The sequence below is a fragment of the Lepus europaeus genome, chromosome 1 (assembly GCF_033115175.1).
Source record: "Lepus europaeus isolate LE1 chromosome 1, mLepTim1.pri, whole genome shotgun sequence".
Taxonomy (NCBI): domain Eukaryota; kingdom Metazoa; phylum Chordata; class Mammalia; order Lagomorpha; family Leporidae; genus Lepus; species Lepus europaeus.
Genome location: NC_084827.1, coordinates 113,112,318 through 113,135,833, shown reverse-complemented (window position 1 = coordinate 113,135,833; position 23,516 = coordinate 113,112,318). Strand labels below are relative to the sequence as shown.

At 44.9% G+C, this 23,516-nt stretch overlaps 1 protein-coding gene across 1 annotated transcript in view; it reads right to left on the bottom strand.

Annotated features, from left to right (window-relative positions):
- The window catches only part of MYO3B (myosin IIIB), a 331,588-nt gene that overhangs the window by 284,607 nt on the left and 23,465 nt on the right, over positions 1-23,516 (bottom strand). The window contains exons 4-6 of the mRNA XM_062196326.1: positions 15,211-15,315; positions 14,869-14,968; positions 11,795-11,871 (exon numbers count right to left, since the gene is read on the bottom strand). Of these exons, the coding sequence (XP_062052310.1) occupies positions 11,795-11,871; positions 14,869-14,968; positions 15,211-15,315 (282 nt within the window). The remainder of the gene's footprint in view (positions 1-11,794; positions 11,872-14,868; positions 14,969-15,210; positions 15,316-23,516) is intronic.

The window sequence follows — 23,516 nt, the reverse complement described above, 5'->3', positions numbered from 1 at the left end:
GACACAGCGGGTGTTCAGGGAGGCTGTTCCATTTGGCACTTCTTGCTTAGCCGGAAGTAGGGGGACGGGAGGGCTCTGCTCTGGACCACACATGCTCCTGCACACCTGGGACCTGCTGCTTAAGACAGGACCTATACTTAGACCCACAGGAGGAGGGTGATGACACGTCACTGCTGCCTCCTCGCTGACACGTAACAAGTGACTCAACTTCCCCACATAGCTCCTGCTGAGAGGGAACGCAGGGGCTGCACCCTGCCATTCCAGTCCTGCCCCAGGCCTTCCCTCACCAGAGCCCGGGCACCTGGGTGCCACCTGCAGGCCTTAGAAGGCAGAGCCACTATGCAGACACGGGCAGGGCTGCCCCAGGACAGGAAGTGGGGAATCTCTTAGAGGCTGACACAAGGAGGGAAACAGGGAGCACCAAAAAGCTACAGGACCTCAGAGAGCAGTGTTTTAGGGGAGGCCCAGGGACAGGACCACCGGCCAGTGATAGAACGTTCTGAAGCGCTCACTGAAATTTCTTGCACACCCAAAGCCTGCATTCCTCACACTGTGACTGGCAGACAGGTGCCAAGAATCCCCAGTCCTTTCAAAGACAGCCAAGGAAAAATGAAGGCTAATTGCCACGCCACCAGCAGCAGCTCACCCTTCCCGGGAGCTCAGTGCGATCCCACCCTCATCACCCATGAAGCCCCGAGCTGTGGCGCATGAGATCTGAAGAGGCTTCCCCTCCCCCTATATGCAAGCACTCTGTGAAGTAGAGGGGGCCTTGCGGGGAGAGAATGTGCCAGGGATGGGGAACAGCCCACCTGCAGGCCATGGAAGGCCCTTGCAATCATCGGGTGTGGCCTTGTCAAGGCAGTGGCTGGTAGGACCCAAAATTCAGTAAATCTATAGCAGGCTGATTCTTAGGCTGATAATCTTGTACAGCCCATGAATGATGTTCTATACCTCAATGGCCCTTGGCAGAGAGAAGGTTCCCCACTCCCCTGGAAGCCAGTCTCTTCTTACAGAGAACAGGCTTGGCAGAGATGGGGATGGGGCAGTAGTGCCACCTTTCTTTTAAAGTACTTACTGTGCTAGGTACAGCCCCAAATGCTTTCAGTACCTTACGCGTCTTTTGAGGCAGGTTTGTTTTTCCCCCCTCTCCATTCTACCTTTTTAAACTTCTTCCCATTTCCTAGGCAGGAATATGCAGGAACTTGCCTAGGGTTAGTAGTGAAATGGGTAAGCAGGTACCTACAATTTGCTTCCAGATTCGACTCCAAAATGTGTGCTCTGTGCTTTGTTCACCCAGACTGCAGCCATATTAAGATAACTGAACCACGACTATTTTAAAAAATGACTGACAGAGCCAAGACTAAAATTCAAAGCTCCTGAATTCAATGCTGAAGAACTCTGTTGTTTTGCTTTTCCAGAATCTGCTACCTTGCACATTAACTACACGGGCTTCCAACATTAGGCTGAAATATTACATTTTCCTCAACATCCTACTGTCAAAGTTATCAGTACTGAAAGGAAGCCACTCTATTTTTTAGAGATTTATTTATTTGAAAGGCAGAGTGACAGAGAGAGAGAGAGAATAACAGAGGGAGAGAGATCTTCCATCCCTGGGGTTCACTCCCCAAATGGCCACAATGACCAGGGCAGGGCCAGGCTGAAGTCAGGAGCCCAGAACTCCATCCAGTTCTCCCACGTGGGTAGCAGGGGCCCAAGCTCTTGGGTCATCTGCTGCTACCTTCCCAGGTGTATTAGCAGGAAGCTGGATTGGAAACAGAGCAGCCTGGACTCAAACCAGTTCTCCAACATGTGATGCTGGTATCTCAAGTGGAGCTTAACCTGCTGTGCCAGAATACCGGCCTCTGTGCCAAAATGAAGTCACTTTTGTCTATGCCTCATCAGATAAAGCTCGAAGGCCATGAAGAAGGCACACTGCCTACAACAAAAAAAAAAATTCCCACAGGAACTTTTTTCCAAGTTGCAGCTTGTTCCATGATTTGCACGAGGCCAGCTCCCCACCTGCACAAAACCTTGCCTGACACCTTGTCTCCACTGATGAACTGACATCACCTCCTACGTCAAGGCCCTGGGGCAGGTACTTCCTCTTCTTTCAAACCTCCGTTCTCGCCATCCTCGTAGGATGGGTCTATTATCTACTGTTGCACAGGCATTCTCCTATCACAGGCCCCTGCTAGTCCAGAACAAACTCTTCACTTACAGAGTCAGTCACTCACTCATTTTAGGTTGACACTAGGAAGGATAATTATCTAAAATAATTTTAAAAATGAAAAAAAATCCATATGGTAGATTGGTGATAACAAACAATTTGCTGTGCAATAGTGGCTTAGAGTAGAGATACTGGAGCCAAATATTTGGGCTCAAATTCTGGTGGCATCACCTAATAACTTGTCCAAAGGAAAAAAAAAAAAAAAAAAAGGTCCTATGGCTTATTTACTTTGGACGAGTAATAGCACTGACTTTATGGGGTCGTTGCAAGAATTATAAATGAGTTAATACATATAAGCACTTAGTACCTGGTACACAGTAAGCACTCAATAAATGCTAACTCTTATTTGGGAACAAAACCCATTAGCTAGAGCTTCGGGAACAAAATGGTAATAATGACAATAATAATATTTCAGTGCTGTAGTGTTTTAATGGCTCTCTCAACTCTTCCACGCAAAATACCTCATTTGTCATTACTAGTCCTGGCAGTGCCAACGGAAATAGCATTACCCTATCATTTAGCTAGGAACAGCATAATTAATGAAGGCAAGAGTGGCTGCAAAAAGCCTGAGCTCTTCCTGCATTGGTGTAAGCTGGTTGTTATAGCAACCGTCCCCTGTCACCAACCCTCTGCCAGGCAGAGAGAGACCCAATTTTGGAGCCGTCACAGCACATCTGTTTCCCTGCTCAGCTGATTAGCTCTTGTTTGCAACAACGAGCAGATGGAAGTATAAAGGAAGACATTTTTCTAAAAAGAAGCAAATGTTTATTTTATCCATAGGTCTGTTTTCTAATACGGAAACAGATCTTTAGCTGTTTTAGGAAGACGCTACGTATACATGGATCCTAAATACAAGGGCTGCTTCTCGCACTGGGGCAATGACAAAGAGTAGTTGGGCCATCAGCTGTAGGTGATAAGTCCTTCGTGTGCATCTTTTAAAAAGATGCATCTCCTACTCCAGTTTTAGAGTATCCTTCCGCCACTTCTGTGTGTCTTTGCTGTATGAACTGTCTCAGCTGGCACACATTCTCCTTGCCAGCCCCGTCTATGAGCACACTACAAAATGAGCCTGAGTATTCTCTTCTGCCTTAATTTCTTCATTCCCACACTCAGAAAACCTAAACAGCTCTAATACTTACTAGGGATGTGAATTTGAGGAGCATACCTCATGTGCTTAAGTCTCACTTTCCTCAGTGGTAAAATGGGGCAAAGTAATATCTACTATTGAGAATGAAACAAAATAATGTATCTTAAAAGTTCCTGTCAAGGAACCCGCACTGTGGTGCAGCAGGTAAAGCCGCCGCCTGCAGTGCTGGCATCCCATATGGGTGCCAATTCAAGTCCTGGTTGCTCCACTTCCAATCCTGCTCCCTGCTAAGGTGCCTGGGAAAGCCATAGAAGATGGTCCAAGGGCTTGGGCCACGCACCTACGTGGGAGATCCAGAAGAAGCTTCTGGCTCCAGGCTTCAGCTCAGCTCAGCTCTGGCTGTCGCGGCCATTCTCCCTGCCTCTGCCTCTCTGTAATTCTGCCTTTTTTTTTTTTTTTTTTTTTAAGATTTATTTATTTATTTGAAAGACAGAGTTACAGAGAAGGTAGAGACAGAGAGAGGGGTCTTCCATCTGCTGGTTCACTCCCCAGATGGCCGCAACGGCCGGAGCCAGGAGCCAGGAGCCTCCTCCAGGTTGCCCACGTGGGTGCAGGGGTCCAAGCCCTTGGACCATCTTCTACTGCTTTCCCAGGCCACATCAGAGAGCTGGATCGGAAGAGGAGCAGCCATTACTAGAACTGGCGCCCATATGGGATGTCGGCACTTCAGGCCAGGAGTTTAACCCACTGCGCCACAGCACTGGCCCCAGTTCTGCCTTTCAAATAAATCAATCCTTTTTTTTAAAGTACTTGTCACAGTGCCTGTGTATTAGTCTGTCCCCAATAAATAACAATTTCCAGGGAGGTCATTTGGCACAGTGGTTAAGTCACTGCCTGGGCACCTGCATCCTAGGTGGGAGTGCCTGGGTTTGGGTCTCAGCTTCACTCTGCATTCCAGCTTGCTAACGTGCACCCTTGAGCAGGTGATGGCTAAAGGACGTGGGTCCTTGCCACGCATGTGGAAGATCCAAATGGAGCTCCAGGCTCCCTGCTGTTGGAGGCATTTGTGGAGTGAAGCAGCAGATAAGAAAGCACTTGTGTACACACACACACACACACACTTTCTCTCTAATAAATAAGTAAAAAACCTTATAAAAACAAAGTTTCCTTCCCACTAGAGACTTACTCAGCAAGCACAATATTCAAAATATCTGACACCAGTTGGCATGTGACACTGGCCATGGGAGGGATGCTCAGCTGGAGCTGGCTCTGGCAGCTCCCTACCTGCCAGACAGACCTTGTCCCACATGGTTCCTGGGTCATTAGGTCAGAGGTGACCCAGGGAAAGAGACGGGGAGCCTCTGGTGCTGAGGAGCACATACCGAGCTCTGGATGGCAGCCCGCTAACACTCACAGGTATCTTCAATTAAGAATACCAGCCACTTACAGATGTCTTCAACAAAAACAACAGTGACAACTTTGGTTACTTTTCTTAGGTTTCAGCCATTTATAAACATTCAGTTTAATTTTCCCCTATTGGTGATGGTAGGACAGGTAAATTAAGAATTAGCTATTTCCAACCCCTTGCCATCACCATTAATTAACATATATTAAGCTTATATTTCTTTTTTGCTACAGACTAGGCTATTACCTGGCATGTGTTTGATGCAAATCCTGGCTTAGCAATATTAATAGTAACACGGGGCATAGGTTGTGCTGGAAATTCCTTAGTTCAGTGAGTCACAAAAAATGGATTCCAATCACCATTACCCACCTGCCCACTCGGTCTCTGGACACTTGGTCTGGCAAAGCTTTGAATGACTCATCTACAACATCATCAATGTAATTAGGCCTAACTGGCATCCTCACAGGCAGGTGTGACTTTTTAAAAATTATTCTTATCTAAAATTTTATGCAAACATGGTACACTGGTTTTATAAGAAACTGGCTGTCAAGAGACAGTGAAGGAAAAAGTAAGCATGGCTAATAGAAAGATGGTTGGTTGGTTGCTGAGTTTTCAATGAGCCTTAAAAAATCATAGGCCAAAAGGTTGAGGGAAGTGACTCTGGCCCGTCCAAACATCTCAGAAGATAATGGGAGGAAAATGCTTTGCCAGAAAGTAGGTAGACAGAACCAGCCCTCAAGGGGTTGGTGTCCCACACTGGAAAGCATTTGGTATGCTTGGGACATCCAGAAAGAGGCAGAGAGCAAGCTGTGTGCACGTGCATACATATGCAAGTAGGTGTGTGCGAAAGGAACTCCAAGCTAGCACCTGAAACGTGCAGCCGTGCAGGTACCAAATGGCTGATTACCTTAGAAAAGTGAGTGATCTACCAGGAGAGAAGGGTGTTAAATATTTGGGAGATGCTATGGGTTGAATTATATCCCCGAGAGAGAGAGAGAGAGAGACAGAGACAGAGACAGAGAGAAAGAGATGTTGAAGTCTTTACTCTCAGGACCTCAGAATGTGAACTGATTTGGACATAGGGTCGCTGCTGATGCAGCAGGAGGAGGGTGGAGGGTGGGCCCCTAAGCCACAGTTGCTGGTATCCTTATAAAATGGCCCTAGGAGGACAGAGACTCACAGGGAGACCACCACAGATTGGAGAGGGAGGAGCAGAAGGCTGCAGCTGCCAGCAGAGAACACCATGGCCGGCCAGAAAGCCCCCAGCAGCCAGGAAGGGATGAGGAAGGGAGCTCCCTAGAAGCCTCAGAGAAATCAGGGCCGCTGACAGCTTGGGTGCAGATTTCTCAGCTCCACGACGCTGGGATCATACATTTCTTTTGTTTTCATTCTCCCAGGTAGGACTGCTCCAGTGTAGTTGACCTAGGAAATGACTATAGTAGGGATGAACAAAGCTTCAACCTCAGGACAGGAGGAGGAGACACTTGAACTTCTTAACTGCTAGCAAGAGCAGCTCCATGGGAGGAAAGAGAAGCTTCTGTTCGATTGTACTGTAGGCCCTTTGACCAGTGGCCTTAAAATGCTGGATACTACTGCCCCACAGACATTCACAGGAAATGCTGTCACACCTGCCCCCAAGTCAGCCCCTGAACAATGAAGCTGTGTGGTTTGCAGTGGTCAGAACCAGGGAGATTTATAAAAACTGGGGTTTTGTTGACTTTATTGTGGTGCTCAACCAACCAACTCTGGAACTACTGCTCATATGAGCAATGTAATCACCTGTTTAAATTAGTCTGATCATGGCAGTCTGATAAATACACAGTTTCTATGTTGAGTTTTTTTTTTTTTTCCCCTTCACTCTTAATACCTTCTCTTAAATCTCTGTGGTCAGCATGTTAATTCACAAAAAATGCTAAAAAATTATACTGACCTTAACATTCAGATTAAATCTTTTACTATATGAATTTATTTCTCCAGGAGCATTGCTTCGATGTACTGCCACACTAAGCTCACCCAGAAGAATTTTTCTTCTCCAACATTTTTGAGTTGATGCTATCCCAGTATTCTTCAGCATCAGTAGTATCCAAGTGAGGCAGTGAAAGGGAATGAGTAGAAAGTGTTGATAAAATGCAGTCAGTCCTTGCTGCAGCTTTGTGCTGCCCCAGTGAGCTGTGCATCTTGACTGCTTGTCAACATTAGATTGTGCTATGGTCACATTCCATTAGCTACCTGGTTTGTAGTATAGCCTATTTGAATTAGTACTACAGTTCCTCAAGCTTGCGAAATAAAAATGGGAAAAGAGTAGTTTGGTTCAATTTCTCAAAAATAAAATAGGATCAAGGATCTTTCAGCTGTATTTAAAAATAAAGGCACAGGCCGGCGCCGTGGCTCACTAGGCTAATCCTCCACCTGCGGCGCCCGTACCCCGGGTTCTAGTCCCGGTTGAGGTGTCGGTTCTGTCCCAGTTGCTCCTCTTCCAGTCCAGCTCTCTGCTGTGGTCCGGGAAGGCAGTGGAGGATGGCCCAAGTGCTTGGGCCCTGCATCCACATGGGAGACCAGGAGGAAGCACCTGGCTCCTGCTTTGGATCAGCGTAGCACGCTGGCTGTAGCGGCCATTTGGGAGGTGAACCAACGGAAGGAAGACCTTTCTCTCTAACTCTGCCTGTCAAAAATAAATAAATAAAAATAAAGGCACAGATAATCTGTAATGGTTTTACTCCACTGGCAATGGTATTGTACACATTGCTGTTGGATTTAATCTAAATATCACCTATTCACACAAGCAGAAATAAAAGCATACAGAAACAAATACACTTTGCAGGCCATCATATGAAGACAATGTAACTCAAACCACTGCTGATTATATGTATTTTCTTTCTTTTTTTCTTTTCTTTTTTTTTTTTTTTTTTTTGACAGGCAGAGTGGACAGTGAGAGAAAAAGAGACAGAGAGAAAGGTCTTCCTTCTCCATTGGTTCACCTCCCAGTGGCCACTGCGGCTAGCGCACTGCGGCCAGCGCACTGCGCTGATCTGAAGCCAGGAGCCAGGTGCTTCTCCTGGTCTCCCATGCAGGTGCAGAGCCCAAGGACCTGGGCCATCCTCCACTGCACTCCGGGGCCACAGCAGAGAGCTGGACTGGAAGAGGAGCAACTGGGACAGAATCCGGTGCCCTGACCAGGACTAGAACCCTGGGGTGCGGGTGCTGCAGGCGGAGGATTATCCTATTGAGCCGTGGCACTGGCCTGATTATATGTATTTTCAAGGATTGCTCTTATCCCAAAACATTACCCACAATGGAGAACATGTGTGTCGAACTGAACTAACAAATGCAAGGAGGACGATGGAGCAAAAAGAGACTTGGTTAGGAAAAGTAATTCTCCATCCGGAAAAGAAACACATGAGGATGTACAGCCCTGAGTCCTGGAAGGTGTGGCCCTGGGCCCAGAGCATACAGCACAGGAGCACACAACCTGAGAGCATCCTGCAAGGGCAATCAGGTACTTGCTCCTGAGAGGAGCTCTCCAGGTCTCCACATGTAACTGCCTACCCTCAGTCTCCTGCAGGATGTCACACTGGCTGCTCCCACTGAGAAAGGAACCACGTCCAGCCAATCTGGGCAAGAGCAGCTCAACACAGACCACTACACTGCCCCCTAGAGAAACACTCCACGTATTTTATTCAATTCAGCTGAAATCGCAAAGTCACAAATGCCTCTTAACAAAGGTAGGGTCAAGGGCAGGCCTTTCTCATTTGCATTTCATAATCCTGAGAGTACTCATTGGCTGTGGATTAGAAAAGAAATGTCAATCTGCTTGTTATGCCTCCCCAAACAGGAACTGAGTAACCTCAGTAAAATTTTACCTTTGGAACAGATCAATCAAAATCTACAGAGATTAGTACCAATAGCTCTCTTCAAACTGCCCTCCAAATTCAGCTTATCCCTTTGGCTTTTAAAAATTTTTTTAAAGATTTATTTGTTTGAGAGGTAGAGTTACAGACAGGGAGAATGAGAGACAGAGAGAAAGGTCTTCCCAGCCGGCGCTGCGGCTCACTAGGCTAATCCTCCACTTGCGGTGCCGGCACCCCAGGTTCTAGTCCCAATCGGGGTGCCGGATTCTGTCCCAGTTGTTCCTCTTCCAGTCCAGCTCTCTGCTGTGGTCCAGGAAGGCAGTGGAGGATGGCCCAAGTGCTTGGGCCCTGCACCCGCATGGGAGACCAGGAGGAAGCACCTGGCTCCTGGCTTCGGATCAGTGTAGCACGCTGGCTGTAGCAGCCATCTGGGGGGTAAACCAACAGAAGGAAGACCTTTCTCTCTCTCTCTCTCTCTCTCTCTCTCTCACTGTCTAACTCTGCCTGTCAAAAATAAATAAATAAATAAAAGAAAGGTCTTCATTCCACTGGTTCACTTCCCAAATGGCTGCAGTGGCCAGAACTGAGCCGATCCAAAGTCAGGAACTTCTTCTGGGTCTTCCATGCTGGTGCAGAGGCACCTAGGCCATCTTCCACTGCTTTCCCAGGCCATAGCAGAGGGCTGGATCAGAAGAGGAGCAGCCAGGACTAGAACCGGCACCCATATGAGATGTCGGCGCCACAGGTGGAGGATTAACCTACTGCACCACAGCACTGACCCCTTGGCTTTTTTTTAAACCAATGCATCCATTCACTCAATGGATATTTTTTGAGACTTACTCTATACTCACAGTGCTATGCTAAGAGCTAGACACCCCAAGTCTCTGCCAGGGCTTAGAGTCCAGCTAGAAGACACACTTGCCAACAACAGTTAGTGTAGTGGTGGTAGAATGCTAGTGGAAAGCTGTCATGGAAACAGGGACAGGTGCCCATGTCAACTAGGGATTGGAAACACTTCCTGGGGGAGCTAGAATCTGAGCCAAGACTAGAGTATTAGGGAGGAATTATCCTGAGCACCGAGGGCCACTCCAGATGATGTAACAGCACACCAAAGGTTTGATGGAATAACACATTAGTAGGGGTTAGGAGAGTTAGTTACCTGTTGTTCACCACTATTGGGACAACAAAAAGTTGGGGTAATCAGAGATAAGGCTGGAAAATGAAGGGATTGTTTACCTCCCAAAGGAGTTTTGACTTTATCCTGCAGTGTTTCTCAAAGCAGAGTTTACGAGATTCCCATGAAAACTTTTCACGGTTCCTGTTTGGTCTCAATGATGATTTTATTGTTAATAACAAGCATGGAGGATGCCTAACGGAAACACACTCCAGATCATCTGGATGACCACGTGCCATGCAGTTTCAGTGCCCACACTCTGTTTACCGTTAGCATGGCATCAAGCCAGCAGAGTGGTAATGGTTGGAGGTGAGAGGAGATGCTGTTGGACTGAAGAAAGGGATCTCATTAGCTGAAGAGGAGTCACACAGGAGACCTGGGCTACCACCTGGCCCTTGGTGGCAGGAATGTCAGACTCAAAGCAACACAGGCCTTCTTGCTCGGAAATATCACCATGCTGCAAGGAACAACTAAGATGCGCAAAATAATAGCATTGGTCTCACACTAAAGCTGCTTGCTTGGCTTTGTAGTGTTTTATAATACAGGGTACTTTGACTAGCTCAGGGAAAAGTAAAATTTAAATATCAGTTCATTTGGGTGGGAAAACATTCAAAATCATGCATAATTTTTTCATAGTATGTATTTTTTCATGGACTTTATGAAGACCCTTCATATGCATGGATTTCAAAAAAATATTGCACCAAAATAAGTTTATTTTTTAATTCCATTTTCTACAACATCTTTGATGTACCCTCATTCTTTTCTTGATATAACAGTTCTACACATGCATATGACAAATTTATATCTAGTTTTGTGTTGAGGGGGACAACATTGGTGCGTAACAGGTTGAGCCACCACCTGCAATGCTGTCATCCCATGTGGGCACCGGTTCAGGTTCCAGCTGCTCCACTTCTAACCCAGCTCCCTGCTAATAGCCTGGAAAAGCAGCAAAAGACTGTCCAAGTGTTTGGGCCCCTGTGCCCACATGAGAGACCCAGAAGAAGCTCCTGTCTTCAGCCTAGCCCAATCCTGGCTGTTGGAGCCATTTAGGGGAGTGAACCAGTGGAAGATCTCTATTGCTCTCTCTCCCACTCTCTCTGTAACTCTGTCTTTCAAATAAATCTTTTTAAAAATCCTGCTTAAGAAATATTTAAGTACATACTTAAATCTGTAGGATTTTTTTTCTTTTTATTTAAAATGAGTCTGTCTATTACCTAAGTATACAAGAGGGCTTTGGGGGTGGGGAAGCCATGGAAGAAGCCTGAACAGATATTGCTGTCAGCTCGTTACCAAATTCAGAGACCACTTCAGTAGTCACACAGAGGAAGGTCAGCCGTGTGAACAGACTGGAGATGAAAAGGCTTCTCGCAAGGTGACCGCCCGAGTCCTCTTACTGAAAGAACACATTTGCTTCATCTCAATGATGCACTCTCAAGGAAAGGTCAGGATCCCATGGAACTAAAGGCTGACAAGCAAAACTGCACCCGTGTTTCAGAGCATTCCTATTCCCTCTGGAAGGTTCTCCAAATTTCCACATGCATCGTTTCCCAGACAATCTTCTGATTATGTCAAAATTAAATTAGGACCAAATCCCATGTTTTACTCCAGTCAACAAACTCACAAAGGAGATACCTTCTACCCAGTAACAAGAAACAATAAAGTTTACTACATATAGTTCAATAGCCAGTTAGAGCTGAACTCTGGTTCTTCATAAAGACATGAGTAACAGGGCTACAACTGTCCAGGGAAGGTGACTTGTTCTAATCTGCAAAGCCTGGATGAGCCTGCCAAGTCATGTCCCTTGGAGAGGGTTGCATCTTCTGGGGTGGTACCTTTTTCTAATTGCATGAAGGTACCCCGTGGGCCAGCTGTGAGCCAATTCTGCTTTCCTGGGATTAAGTCTCATATGTATCACTCACCATAATTCTTACAGGTCAATGAGAATAATGGATTTCCTTCTCCTTGAAAATTTTGGAGCACATGATCTAAGCATAAAGAGGCACAGATACCAAGACACTCAACAAATGCAAAAAACTAGATGCTCCCTACTTACCTCAGGGGCCATCCAGAATGGGGTACCAACAGATGTGTTTCTCCGCAGACGTGTGCTGGTGAGTTGAGCTGAGACACCTACAAGAAAAGGGTATCAAAATTCAGCAGTGAACAGAGGTTCATGCTAGCAGGAGTTAGTAAGCTTTAGCCATAAAGGGCCTAAATAATTTAGGGTTCTTGGGTCATGCAGTCACAGTCACAACTATTCAACTCTGTTGTCATGATGCAAAAGCAGCCACAGAGAACACAGGAACCATTGAATGTGGCTGCATTCCAGCTGATGAATGCTGAAATCTGAATTTCAGACAATTTTCATCTGTCACAAAATATTCTTGTGGGTCTTTTCCACTTAAAAATATAGAAAACCATTCTTAGCTTAGGGGCTACACAAAAATAGGTGGTGAGTCATATTTGGCCCCTGAGCTGTAGTTTGTTAATAACCCCAGTATGCTGGCTGGAGTGTTTATCATTCTATTCAAATCATTAGACCTTTTTTCCTAATGAACAGTGTTATTCTTATCACTGCAAATAGAAATCAAAACAAAAATATCAACAACTAGCATCAACCCCAAATATCTTCCTATTACATTCCCAAATCATTTTAGGCAATTTCTTTCTTAAATAGGTACTTCATTTTATGGAGGGAAAAGATCGGTATGTACGTAATAGAGCCCTGGTGTAGACATTAAAAATATTTCCATGTTTTATCATGCCTAGAAGCCTGAAAACTATCAAGAAAGCCATGTTTGTCAAGTGGAAAAAGAAAGTGACAATAATGTTATTATCTGGGGCTCAATGAATTTTAATATAATTCCAGTGTCCTTTATCCAGCTTTCTTCTTTATATCATGAAGGAATAAAATAGAAATAAAGGTATATGAGATTAAAAAGCAGAGGAACCTGTTTTCCATCCTAGTTATGCCTTTTACTAATTGTGTAACTACATTATCTTTTTAATTTTTTTTTTTTAATTAGGGTAGGTATTTGTACAGCAGGTTAAGCTACTATTTGAGCAACTACATCCCATATCAGGGTGCCTATTCAAGCACTGGATGATGGCTCAAGTTCTTGAGTTCCTGCCACACACATGGGAAACCTGGTTGGAGTTCCTAGCTCCTGGCTTTGGCCTGGCCTAGTGCCAGCTGTTGTAGGCATCTGGGAAATGAACCAGCAGATGGACAATCTCTGTCACTCTACCTTTCCAATAAATAAACAAATCTTTAAAAACTTTTAAAAGTTATTTATTTACATTTTACTTGAAAGTTCTAGCATTCTACAAATACATATAAAGTATTTTTTTTATACCAAGCAGAAGTCTAATATAGTACTTAAGAGAATAGCAAGGCTTGCTGCTAATGCTGTTGATGACAAGACTTTAGAAACCTGAATACTGTGTGTTAGCCAACCACCCACCCATGTAGATTTGTTGAGGTTGTTTTTTGGTGGATGGCTATTGGGTTAGCTGTATGTATTCCCTTTACTGGAAAACCAAAGGGGGCTCTTTAAGCCCTGGTGGCCACATATAATGTCCTGTTTTACCAAGTCTCCCATCACAGTTGTGCTAAAACAAACAAAAAGCAGCTATATCATTCTGTTCTGAATTTCCGTAAGTTTCTTTTTCCATTGTTAGAAATTCAGAAATCTTCTACTGGAAAGATTAGGGGTATCTACCCTCAAACCAAATCACAAAGCTAATGAGTGGATTAATCTCCATCTTGGTCCTTCCGTTTCTCTCACAACATATTTACTGTCCCCCAGGAGGGTTTGGAAAACATCTTCCTAATGTTAGATATGCAGCATCCTAGTGTTCTATCATTCCTTAGAGAGAGAAGCAAAAAGCTTAAGCAAAGTGCCCCTCTGCTGTTTATTGGCTTGCTGTGAGCAAAACAATTGATGGCCCATTTTCAGTAGAGGAATTCAAAGTGCAGTCAGAGCTTAACAAGGGAAGGGGAGGAACAAGGCACAAAACAAAGCCTGCTGCCTCAGCAGCAAAAAGGGAGGGCAGGACAGTCTCAGACACATTCAGGAAGAATCTCAGCCAGTGAGGAACCAGGGGAGGGACCTGCACACCAGGGGATAAATGCCTCCTGACAGGGCACCTGCCCTGGGAAAGTCGTGAATAAAGCCTCATTTTTTGCTGACTTCATGTGTCACAATCCATCCTTTGGTGGGTAGGTGGTCTCTGGTGGGCTTATTTCTCACATTTGCTCCTTAGCAAACAGACCAAAATACCTAAAGCAACTTCATTTAAGTCATTTCTTCTGAGCAAATGATTCATTGAAACTTTTTTACACTGAATTCTCTTACCATTAAAATAATAAGTATCCCAAGTCAATCTGTTACTATGACACTAATAACATTTCAAAAGTATTTTTCTAGATGCTTTCTTATTTTTTATAACAATGACCTGACTCTGAAGTTCTACCACTGAACTTATTTATAAGATTAAACTCTTCATTTCACCTAAAAAGGAAAACCAAATTTTTTTTTTTTTGGCTTGTGAATATTAACATATGAGCCAGGAGATATTTAATAGTTCTCTGGGATTAGGAGATATTTCCTGGGTTTCCTCTCACACTTATACTTCCTGTTAATGTTTCCAGTTTAACCAGCCTCACATGTCAGCAATAATCATAGTTTAAAGGGATGTTAGCTCCCAGGCCCAAAGGACTATTTTACCTTCTGCTCACTGGGACTAAGTGAGCCTAAGGCTAGTGAAAGTCATTTGAAGCACTGAACAGCTTTCTCTTTACATATGCAAAAGAAGAAATGACAAAATGTAAATCATAGACAACTGCTCTGAGATGTGAAATCCTTACCAGAAAACCAAAAACTTTTCCTGTCAAGTTCTTCTTTTGAAACACTTCCACTTTCCATCTTTAATAAAATTGCTTCTAAGGCTGAAAACAAACGGATTAACAAACAGCCTCTCCTAGGGCGCTCCATCTGGTGAGCTCCCCCTCCCCCTTGCAGGCTGCGTTTCCCTGAGAGTCCCCCAGACTTCTGGGATAGCAGTGCCTTGTCCCCTTCGGCTAAGCGGCACACATCAAGAAAACAAACGGCAAGCAGTCATTACCAAAGTCAACGAGCTTAACTCCTCCTTCTGTTGTCAGAAGAATGTTATTCCCCTTCACGTCCCGGTGGATGATCCGGTTGTCGTGCAGGTGCTGGAGGCCCTGCATGCCGTCCCACCGTCACCACGGAACACCAGAAAGAGAAAGGGGAAACTGACATGCTTGTTTTAAAGCAGTTACCCCACTATTAAAGGGTCTACTCAAAAACCCCATTTGACAACAACTTTCTGTGGTTAATCCTTGCATATGATAATGCGGTTTCTCCATCATTAATATGCAATGAGGGTCCAAGCCATGGACAAATTGTCCCTTCTGCTGTCATCCCAGCCTGATAAATGTCTTACCAAGAGGGCCCCGTACAAGATGTAGGAGATCAATGCTTCGTCCAACCGCTGGCCGCACCTGAGCAGGCCTTTGACGAGCTCCGTGACGGAGCCCCCGTTACACAGCTGTGAGACGACATGGCCAACAGAGAAAGAGAACACAGACAAAAAGAAAAATTAAAAGGAAATTAAAATTAAAAAGAAAGACGCACTGATTACTGATTCATTGTAATAAAGTAAATCTGAAGATGACAAAACTCCAGCTTGGAATAATTAGTCTTTAAATTCCCATTACTCAGTCGAATCCACTTCTTTGTGTGTCTTCTTTACCCAAGGTGATGATTTATGAGTGAAAGTGCACACCCAGAAAGCTGGCTTTTTAATTGCCAAGCAAAGTACAAAAGCACAACTTATTATTTAGGAATCTGAAAGAAAACGCTTATAAGTAATCATGGTGACTTCCTAGGTATTTTTCACTTTATGTGAACATCTGTTTTTCAAACATGCACTTTGAGGATAGGAAGGGCTCAGAAGAGGCAAGATCCCATCGATAATGGAAAGGGAATAAACTTCAGGGATTTCAGATCTTCCCACCTCTAGTGCTGGTACCGCAGGCACCAGAAGCCCAACCAGTAGCTCTTTCCAGAGTTGCCACTGCATGTAAATTGAGTGGAGCTGCATCACATAAGCATTTAACCTTGCCTACTCAACTTTGGGCTTTCCACAACTGCATGTTCTCTCTCTCACTCACTCTCTCTCTCTCTTCTGTAATTAAGAACACTGTGAAATTTTTATTTTGCATACTTTCTCCTTGTTATGTAGTGTATCATGTATTACTGAGGTTTGAGTAAATAAAGGAAGTTTATTGTATTTCCTGAGTTCTTCAACAGCTTTCAAGGATAACTTTTACAAATTGTAGAAGTGAATGTACAGATTTCAGTTACTCCGAGCTACCTTAAATCAAGAATTCTTAACTATTTTGAGCAGGGCATGTAAATATCCTGAAATTGTAGGTACCGCAGTGTAGATGCATCACGCACTTCCCTAGGGAGAAACTTCAGAGCTTTCATCAGATTCTAACAGCCATAATGGATGTTGCAAAGGCAAAAACCCTGCATTAGAGCCCCCGGTTTCCTCTTGGCACTGTGACTACAATTTCAGAACCAGTTAGCTGGTTGTAGCTGCTTAAGTCAACCGGCATCTCTTACCCAAGGAAACCTGAGGGAGCACAGATGAACAGCTTTCTTAAAAGAAGATAACTCTTCAGCAAGATAATAACACATTAGGCTCTATTTGACTCTAATTACTAACATCTGCAACACTTTAACAAAGAGAATAGATGCCTTTATTTGATATGTGTGTCATATACTTTGGCATATACCTTGCATACACATTCAATATCAAGATGATAACCTGGACATAAATCTGTCCAAGTTTTTACCATTTAAATTGTTCAATTTATTTGAAAGGCAGAGTTACGGAGAGACAGAGGCAGAGACAGAGATCTTCCATCCACTGGTTCACTCCCCAAATGGCAGCAATAGCCAGAGCTGAGCCGATCTGAAGCCAGGAACCAGGAGCCAGGAGCTTTTTCCAGGTCTCCCCTGTGGGTGCAGGGACCCAAGGATTTGGATCATCTTCCGTTGCTTTCCCAGGTGCATTAGCAGGGAGCTAGATCAGAACTGGAGCAGCAGGGACTCGAACTGCTGCGCCTATAGGATCCAGCTCTCTGCTATGGCCTGGGAAAACAGTAGAAGATCACCCAAGTCCTTGGGTCCCTGCATCCGCATGGGAGACCTAGAGGAAGCTCCTGGCTCCTGGCTTTGGATCGGTGCAGCTCCAGCTGTTGTAACCATCTAGGGAATGAACCAGTGGATGGAAGACTTCTCTCTCTGCTTCTACCTTTGTCTCTCTGTAACACTTCGTTTCAAATAAATAAATAAATAAATCTTAAAAAAAAAAAAAAAACCTATAGCTGGGGTCAGCGCTGTGGCTCACTTGGCTAATCCTCCACCTGTGGCACTGGCATCCCATATGGGCGTCGGGTTCTAGTCCCAGGTTCTAATCCCAGTTACTCCTCTTCCAGCCCAGCTCTCTGCTGTGGACCGGGAAGGCAGTGGAGGATGGCCCAAGTGCTTGGGCCCTGCACCTGCATGGGAGACCAGGAAGAAGCACTTGGCTCCTGGCTTTGGATCGGCGCAGCACACCGGCCGTAGCAGCCATTTGGAGAGTGAACCAATGGAAGGAAGACCTTTGTCTCTGTCTCTCTCTCTCCCACTGTCTATAACTCTACCTGTCAAATAAATTTTAAAAAAATAAACTATAGCAAAATTACTGTCTCTCAGGAATTATAAGAGGAACTCTAAAAGCAGTGAAATACATTGAAGGCAAGAAGGCCCCATGAGTTCAGGAATATATTAGAAAGTTTGGAATCTACTATATGCTTATTTCAGGTTTAACTCAACACCCATGGCTCTGATGGCCCATTGTTGAGTGCCAGATAAATGTCTTTCAAAGGACTCTGTATACTTTTTGATTCTATGTCTTTCATGACCCTGAAAGGATACTCTTGAGCAGTGAATGCATTTTTGGTGCCATTACTAATAGTCATAAAATCTGGACTTTTGAAAGATAAAATGTATCCAAAAAAAGACAAAATGTGTGTGTGTGTGTGTGTATCTCCGGAAACAAAGAATTGATATAAAGTTTACTGATGACCAAGGAAGAATCTAGGACTTGACAAAAGCAAAGTTCTTACCCATACGAACAAGGGGAATCTTTGGGGGCTGGAGCCATGGAGCTTTGAGAGATTGAGAAGACAAGGTCAGAGAGAGGCAGCTCCCTCTGGGAGGGGGGTGGGACCTGTGCCCCACTGCCTTGGCTTTATATGAGCATCTGGTTGTACCCAGGTCCAGACATCATCCAGATAGAATGGAAGGAAAAGAGGGAAAGAAAAGGCCCTAAAACACAGCACTGACCTAAACAACTGAGCTTTGAACTGGATGGTGAAAATGAGATATAAACACTGAAATGTGCTCCTTACCAAAGAAGTCACTCAACTGGATGTAAGTTTAACAGATGAGTTAGAATCGGTTGTCTTCCATAGGCAGGCGGGGACGCGAAAATAAAGTTGAGTCATTAAGGTCTTTGTTCACAATAGTCTGCAACTTTCCAGTTTGTTACCCATTACTCAATGATGAATATGATGCAGTCCCTAGCCTCAAAGAGCCCAGGCCCAGTGAAATACACCTGAGTGATTAGTGTATGGAGTGTGGAAGTAGGGCTGTGCCTAATGGAGTGTGGTGGCCTGAGCAGGGAAGGGTGAATTCTACTAAGGGAAAGTAAAAGGGGAAAATCTGGGAGATCTTCCAGAGGCCAGAACATTTACAAGGGATCTGAAGGACAAATGGACCTTGGGAGAGGCAGATAAGGGAAACAGGACATTGTGTACATAGAAAGGGAACACAAAGAAATAAGACATGCACATGCATGTAAATTTTAAATACTCTGCTACTGCTGGGACAAAGCATGCCGAGATCCTAGGGCATGGAGATAGAAAAGGAAGGTGTAAGATAGGTGCCCTGCTAAGGAAGACGGGCTCTATTATCCTACATTATGCCTATTATAGTACCACATGCCATTAGATAAGGAGAATCAGCTAAGGCAGGAGGCCACAGTGTTCAGAAAGATGACTTGGGCAGTAGACAGGAAGATGACAGGAGAGGATACCACCAGAGTTGGGCATTCATTAGAGATTGAAGCAATCAAGGGAGTCCGGGCCAAAATCAAGTCATGATGAAAAGGAAGGGGCAGATGTGGGGGATGTCTATGAGACAGACCTGATGGGAATTTCTCACTGAATTTGGAAGGTAAAGAAAGGACAGTAACTAGGGAAATATCAACAATAGCCACTGGTCCTCTAAGGTCAAAGCAGAAATGGGAATGCCAGGCATGACAGCACCTTCACTGGGACCACCCCCCAGCCTGGCTCTCCTCCCAGGGAGGCCCAAGCTTTCTTGAACTGCAAGTATGCCATTAAAATTCTATCCAGAGGGATTGGTGTTGTGGTATAATGGATGAAGTCACTGCCTGTGACACCAGCATTCCTTATGGACACCGGTTCATGTCCCAGCTACTCCACTTCCAAGACAGCTCCCTGCTCATAGCCTGGCAAAAGCTGCAGATGATAGCCCCAGTGTCTGGGCTATCCATATAGGAAACCTGGATGAAAATCCTCAATTCTGGCTTGGGTTTGGCCTGGCCCCGGGCATGGCAGCCATTCGGGGAGTGAACAAGTAGATGAAATCTCTCTCTCACTTTTTTGTCTTTTACTCTAACTTTCAAATAAATAAATAAATAAATCTTTTTTTTTTAAATCTACCCATATAACATTTAAATTAGCTACTTGTGACAATCCACATAAGCACAACCTTGGAATTTCCCCCTGAAACTTCAGTTTAGTTTCTCTCCTTTCCTGATTTAAGTACAGCCATTTTTGCAAGAAGGACCTCTTCGGCAATATTTTATATAGGTAGCCAGCTTATAAACTTTCTTCATAACTCTATAACCTAGGAAGGGATTAAGAACAGTTGTTTGTCCTCAGTACTAAACCTCAGCTGTGGATTTAAAAACAGCAAAGGGATCCTAGCCAGCTGGTGTCTTTTGTTCACTAAATGTCAGAGTTTCAGAACTAACTTCCTAGGATTCACAGGAGTTTATAATTAAACTACTCAGGGTACCAATAATGGAAGCTTGTCCCATGAAGTTAATAAACCTACCATCCAGGTTTCAAAGGGCAGCCTGTGGGTTATTGAAAAAAGACATTGGTACTTGGATATATGAGAGAGAGCAGGTACACACCAATAATTTTCTAACCAGAATAAATGTTCAGTGAAATGGGCTGAACATTTAAAAAGCATGACAACAATATTTAAGTGCATCAAATAACTCCCCTTAGAACTGTAAGACAACCAAGCCTCATGCCTCAGCCCCAAGGGTTGGCCCATCAGCCTCCTCTTTGTTCCTGCCACTCTGCCAGCCACCAGATTCAAACACAGAGGTGTGTCTCCATCCCCACAGTCCCTCCCTACGCCCTCAGCATTCAAGAAACGTGGCAACCAGATGCACCGAGAATTTAATGAGCATTTTGCTCCAAACCAAGAAAAATAGAAAAACCATTTACATTTCACATCTATTCTCCAAAACATTGGTGAATATTGATTCTATCACAGTATGTGCATTTTCTAGGATGGTCATAATTTCAAGCAAGAAAATGTTCCTTGCTCAGTAAGCCATCAACTTTCTCCCACGTTATTAAAGAATGTGCCATGCAACACAATCACCAGACCTATATTCTGGCCTAGGCTCCAACTTTCTTTTTTTTTTTTTTAATTTTTTTTTTTTTTTTTTTTTGACAGGCAGAGTGGACAGTGAGAGAGAGACAGAGAGAAAGGTCTTCCTTTTGCCGTTGGTTCACCCTCCAATGGCCGCTGCGGTAGGCGCGCTGCAGCCGGCGCACCGCGCTGATCCGATGGCAGGAGCCACGTGCTTCTCCTGGTCTCCCATGGGGTGCAGGGCCCAAGCACTTGGGCCATCCTCCACTGCACTCCCTGGCCACAGCAGAGAGCTGGCCTGGAAGAGGGGCAACCGGGACAGGATCGGTGCCCCGACCGGGACTAGAACCCAGTGTGCCGGCGCCGCAAGCCAGAGGATTAGCCTAGTGAGCCACGGCGCCGGCCTCCAACTTTCAAGTAGATTCTACACCAGCCTCTTGGTTTGATCTGGTCAGATTGCAGAACTGAGAATTTCTTTCCATGCCTTTTTGTTCTGCACGCTTGATCCTTCAAGAGTGGGAGGTTTTATAGAAAGTATAAAGCAAACGTCAAGGTAGTCACAATCACGCGAAGATCTCCTAGGAGGCATCACGTTGGACACTATCTGCCTCTCTGTAAGTCCAGGACAGGACACATTTCCCCTGTGATAGGGCAGACCGTGTTTGTTGAGCACCAGCTAACGTCCCTGACTTGCAACTAGATGAAAAAGAACTCTGTCCCATGAAACGCTCAAGTTCCCATCAGAGCGGGCAGATGCTCACCCATGAGAGGCAGACAGGCCCCAAGACTCCCACCACCATCTCATTCTCTCTCCAGGGCACTTGCTTCTGGAGTAGACATGGGGTGGGCACAATCACTCCTGCTCCTCAGCTTAGCTCTCTCTCTGGCTAAAATCATAAAGCACATGAATGCAGGATGCAACTCTTGCCTTTCAAAGTTCTTTGCTTTTTCCTAGTCCCAAGTGTTCTATGCCTCCACCCTGACTCTCGGCATTCCAACACTTCTCATTTTGGAACTTGGAACCTACTGTCTGAGCCAGTGATTTCATGCTCCAGTGCTTTCTGACCTTCTCTGGCAATCCAGACCTCCCGGGCCTAGGTTCTAGCCCTTCAGGGTCCTTTTAAGACTCTGACTTCTTGCACAGTCAACTTAATTCATGACAGTGTCAACAGGTGAAAATGGTTTCATCTATGACACTTCCAATTTATTCAGGCCTAGACTGCATTTTCTAGAGCCTTGAGTAAAAAGCATCAACTAGACAGATTTTTTTTTTTATTTTATTGCCACATTTACCAGTACACTAAACCTTTTAAATTGAACATGTGCATTATGCTGACATGAGTAGTTTCTAACTGCTGAAAGTTTTACGCTAAAAGGAAAAGAGAGAAAAGCAGCTCATGCTTTAGCACGTATTAGGTATTTTTTTTCTTACTATTATCTTATTTTCTTAAAGTTCTAATTTCTTATATTTTATACAAGGGAGATGAGACTTAGTTTTTAAAAAATTAAAATTCACATAAAACATGTTCACACATTTTCCAAAATACATAACTTTTTAATATAGTGTGCGTCCATTATAAAATAGTTTTTGTTTGCTTTCCACTAACAATTATCAACGAATTTCAGAAATGACATTTGTATTTGCTTTTGTTTTCAGACTCATGGTGATTTAAGGAGGTGGAAAAGCTTCTAACCAGCTCTTTTACTGCACTGGGCAAGGAAAGAGCAAAGCCAAAATAAGTTTAATCTCAATATAGAGGATGAGGAGAATAATATTAAGCAGATCATAATTTCATTGCTGAGACTCCTAAAACGTGACTTAAAAAGCTGCAGCGGGAGCACCAGGGGCAGGTGCTGCATGGACTGCCATCATCAACGTGCTGCCAGCCCAGCTAGAGACCCCACCCCCAGGTTCCTGTGACCCAACACAGGGCATCACCGCTGGCAGCAGCACGTGCTGCTCGAAAAGTGAGGAAAGTTAGAAAAGGCTTTTCTGTCAAGTAACTGGTCAGGTGACTGTAGGCCTGTCCTCTCCTCTCTAGGCCTCTGTGCCTCCACTGAACACTTGGGGAATGAACTGAAGGGAAGCTGAGGCTTCCAGCACCATCAGGAGTCTAGAGACCCCTCACTACTGGAGGCACTGGGCACCCTCACCATCCAGCAGTTTGTTGAGACAACGCCATCCTGAGACAAAAATGACTGAGGACATTCAGTATCCCGTGCCACCAACTTTGGTAGAGGTCAAAGCCACCAGCAAAAGGCAAGTGTCAGCAGATTGTATCGCCCAGGTCTGAATAATTCAGTGACTCAAGGCAGCCTCATTATCTGCATGTGGTCACCCTGGAAAAGCCAGAGGCAGCTGGCAGAGGAGCATCTGCTCGGGGCTCAAAGTCCTGGGCTCCTTCTCATCTTTCCTTTTTTTTTTTTTTTAAAGATTTATTAATTTATTTATTTGAAAGTCAGAGAAAGTCAGAGAGAGAAGGAGAGGCAGAGAGAGAGGAGATGCAGAGAGAGAAAGAAGTTTTCCATCCACTGGTTCACTCCCCAATTGGCCGCAATGGTTGGAGCTGTGCGGATCCGAAGCCAGGAGCCAGGAGCTTCTTCCTGGGACTCCCACATGAGTGCAGAGGCCCAAGGACTTGGGCCATCTTCCACTGCTTTCCCAGGCCATAGCAGAGAGCTGGATCAGAAGTGGAACAGCCGGGACTCGAACTGGCACCCATACGGGATGCTGACACTGCAGGCAGCAGCTTTACCCGTTATGCCACCAGCACTGGCTCCTCTTCTTATCTTTCAAAGTCAGGTGCACCCTTCCCCGTGGTCCTGGCCATGTTTGAGGGCCACACCTGAGTGAGGCTCACCCCTCCTCAGGAAGAGGCGAGCATCCATTCACCAGGTGGCCTCAGGAACAAGCAGCCCACTGCCTGCCTGCTCACACAGTGGAAAGGCCCCTTAGTGGGCCCTCAAAAATTCAGTTCTGGTTTCTTAGATCTG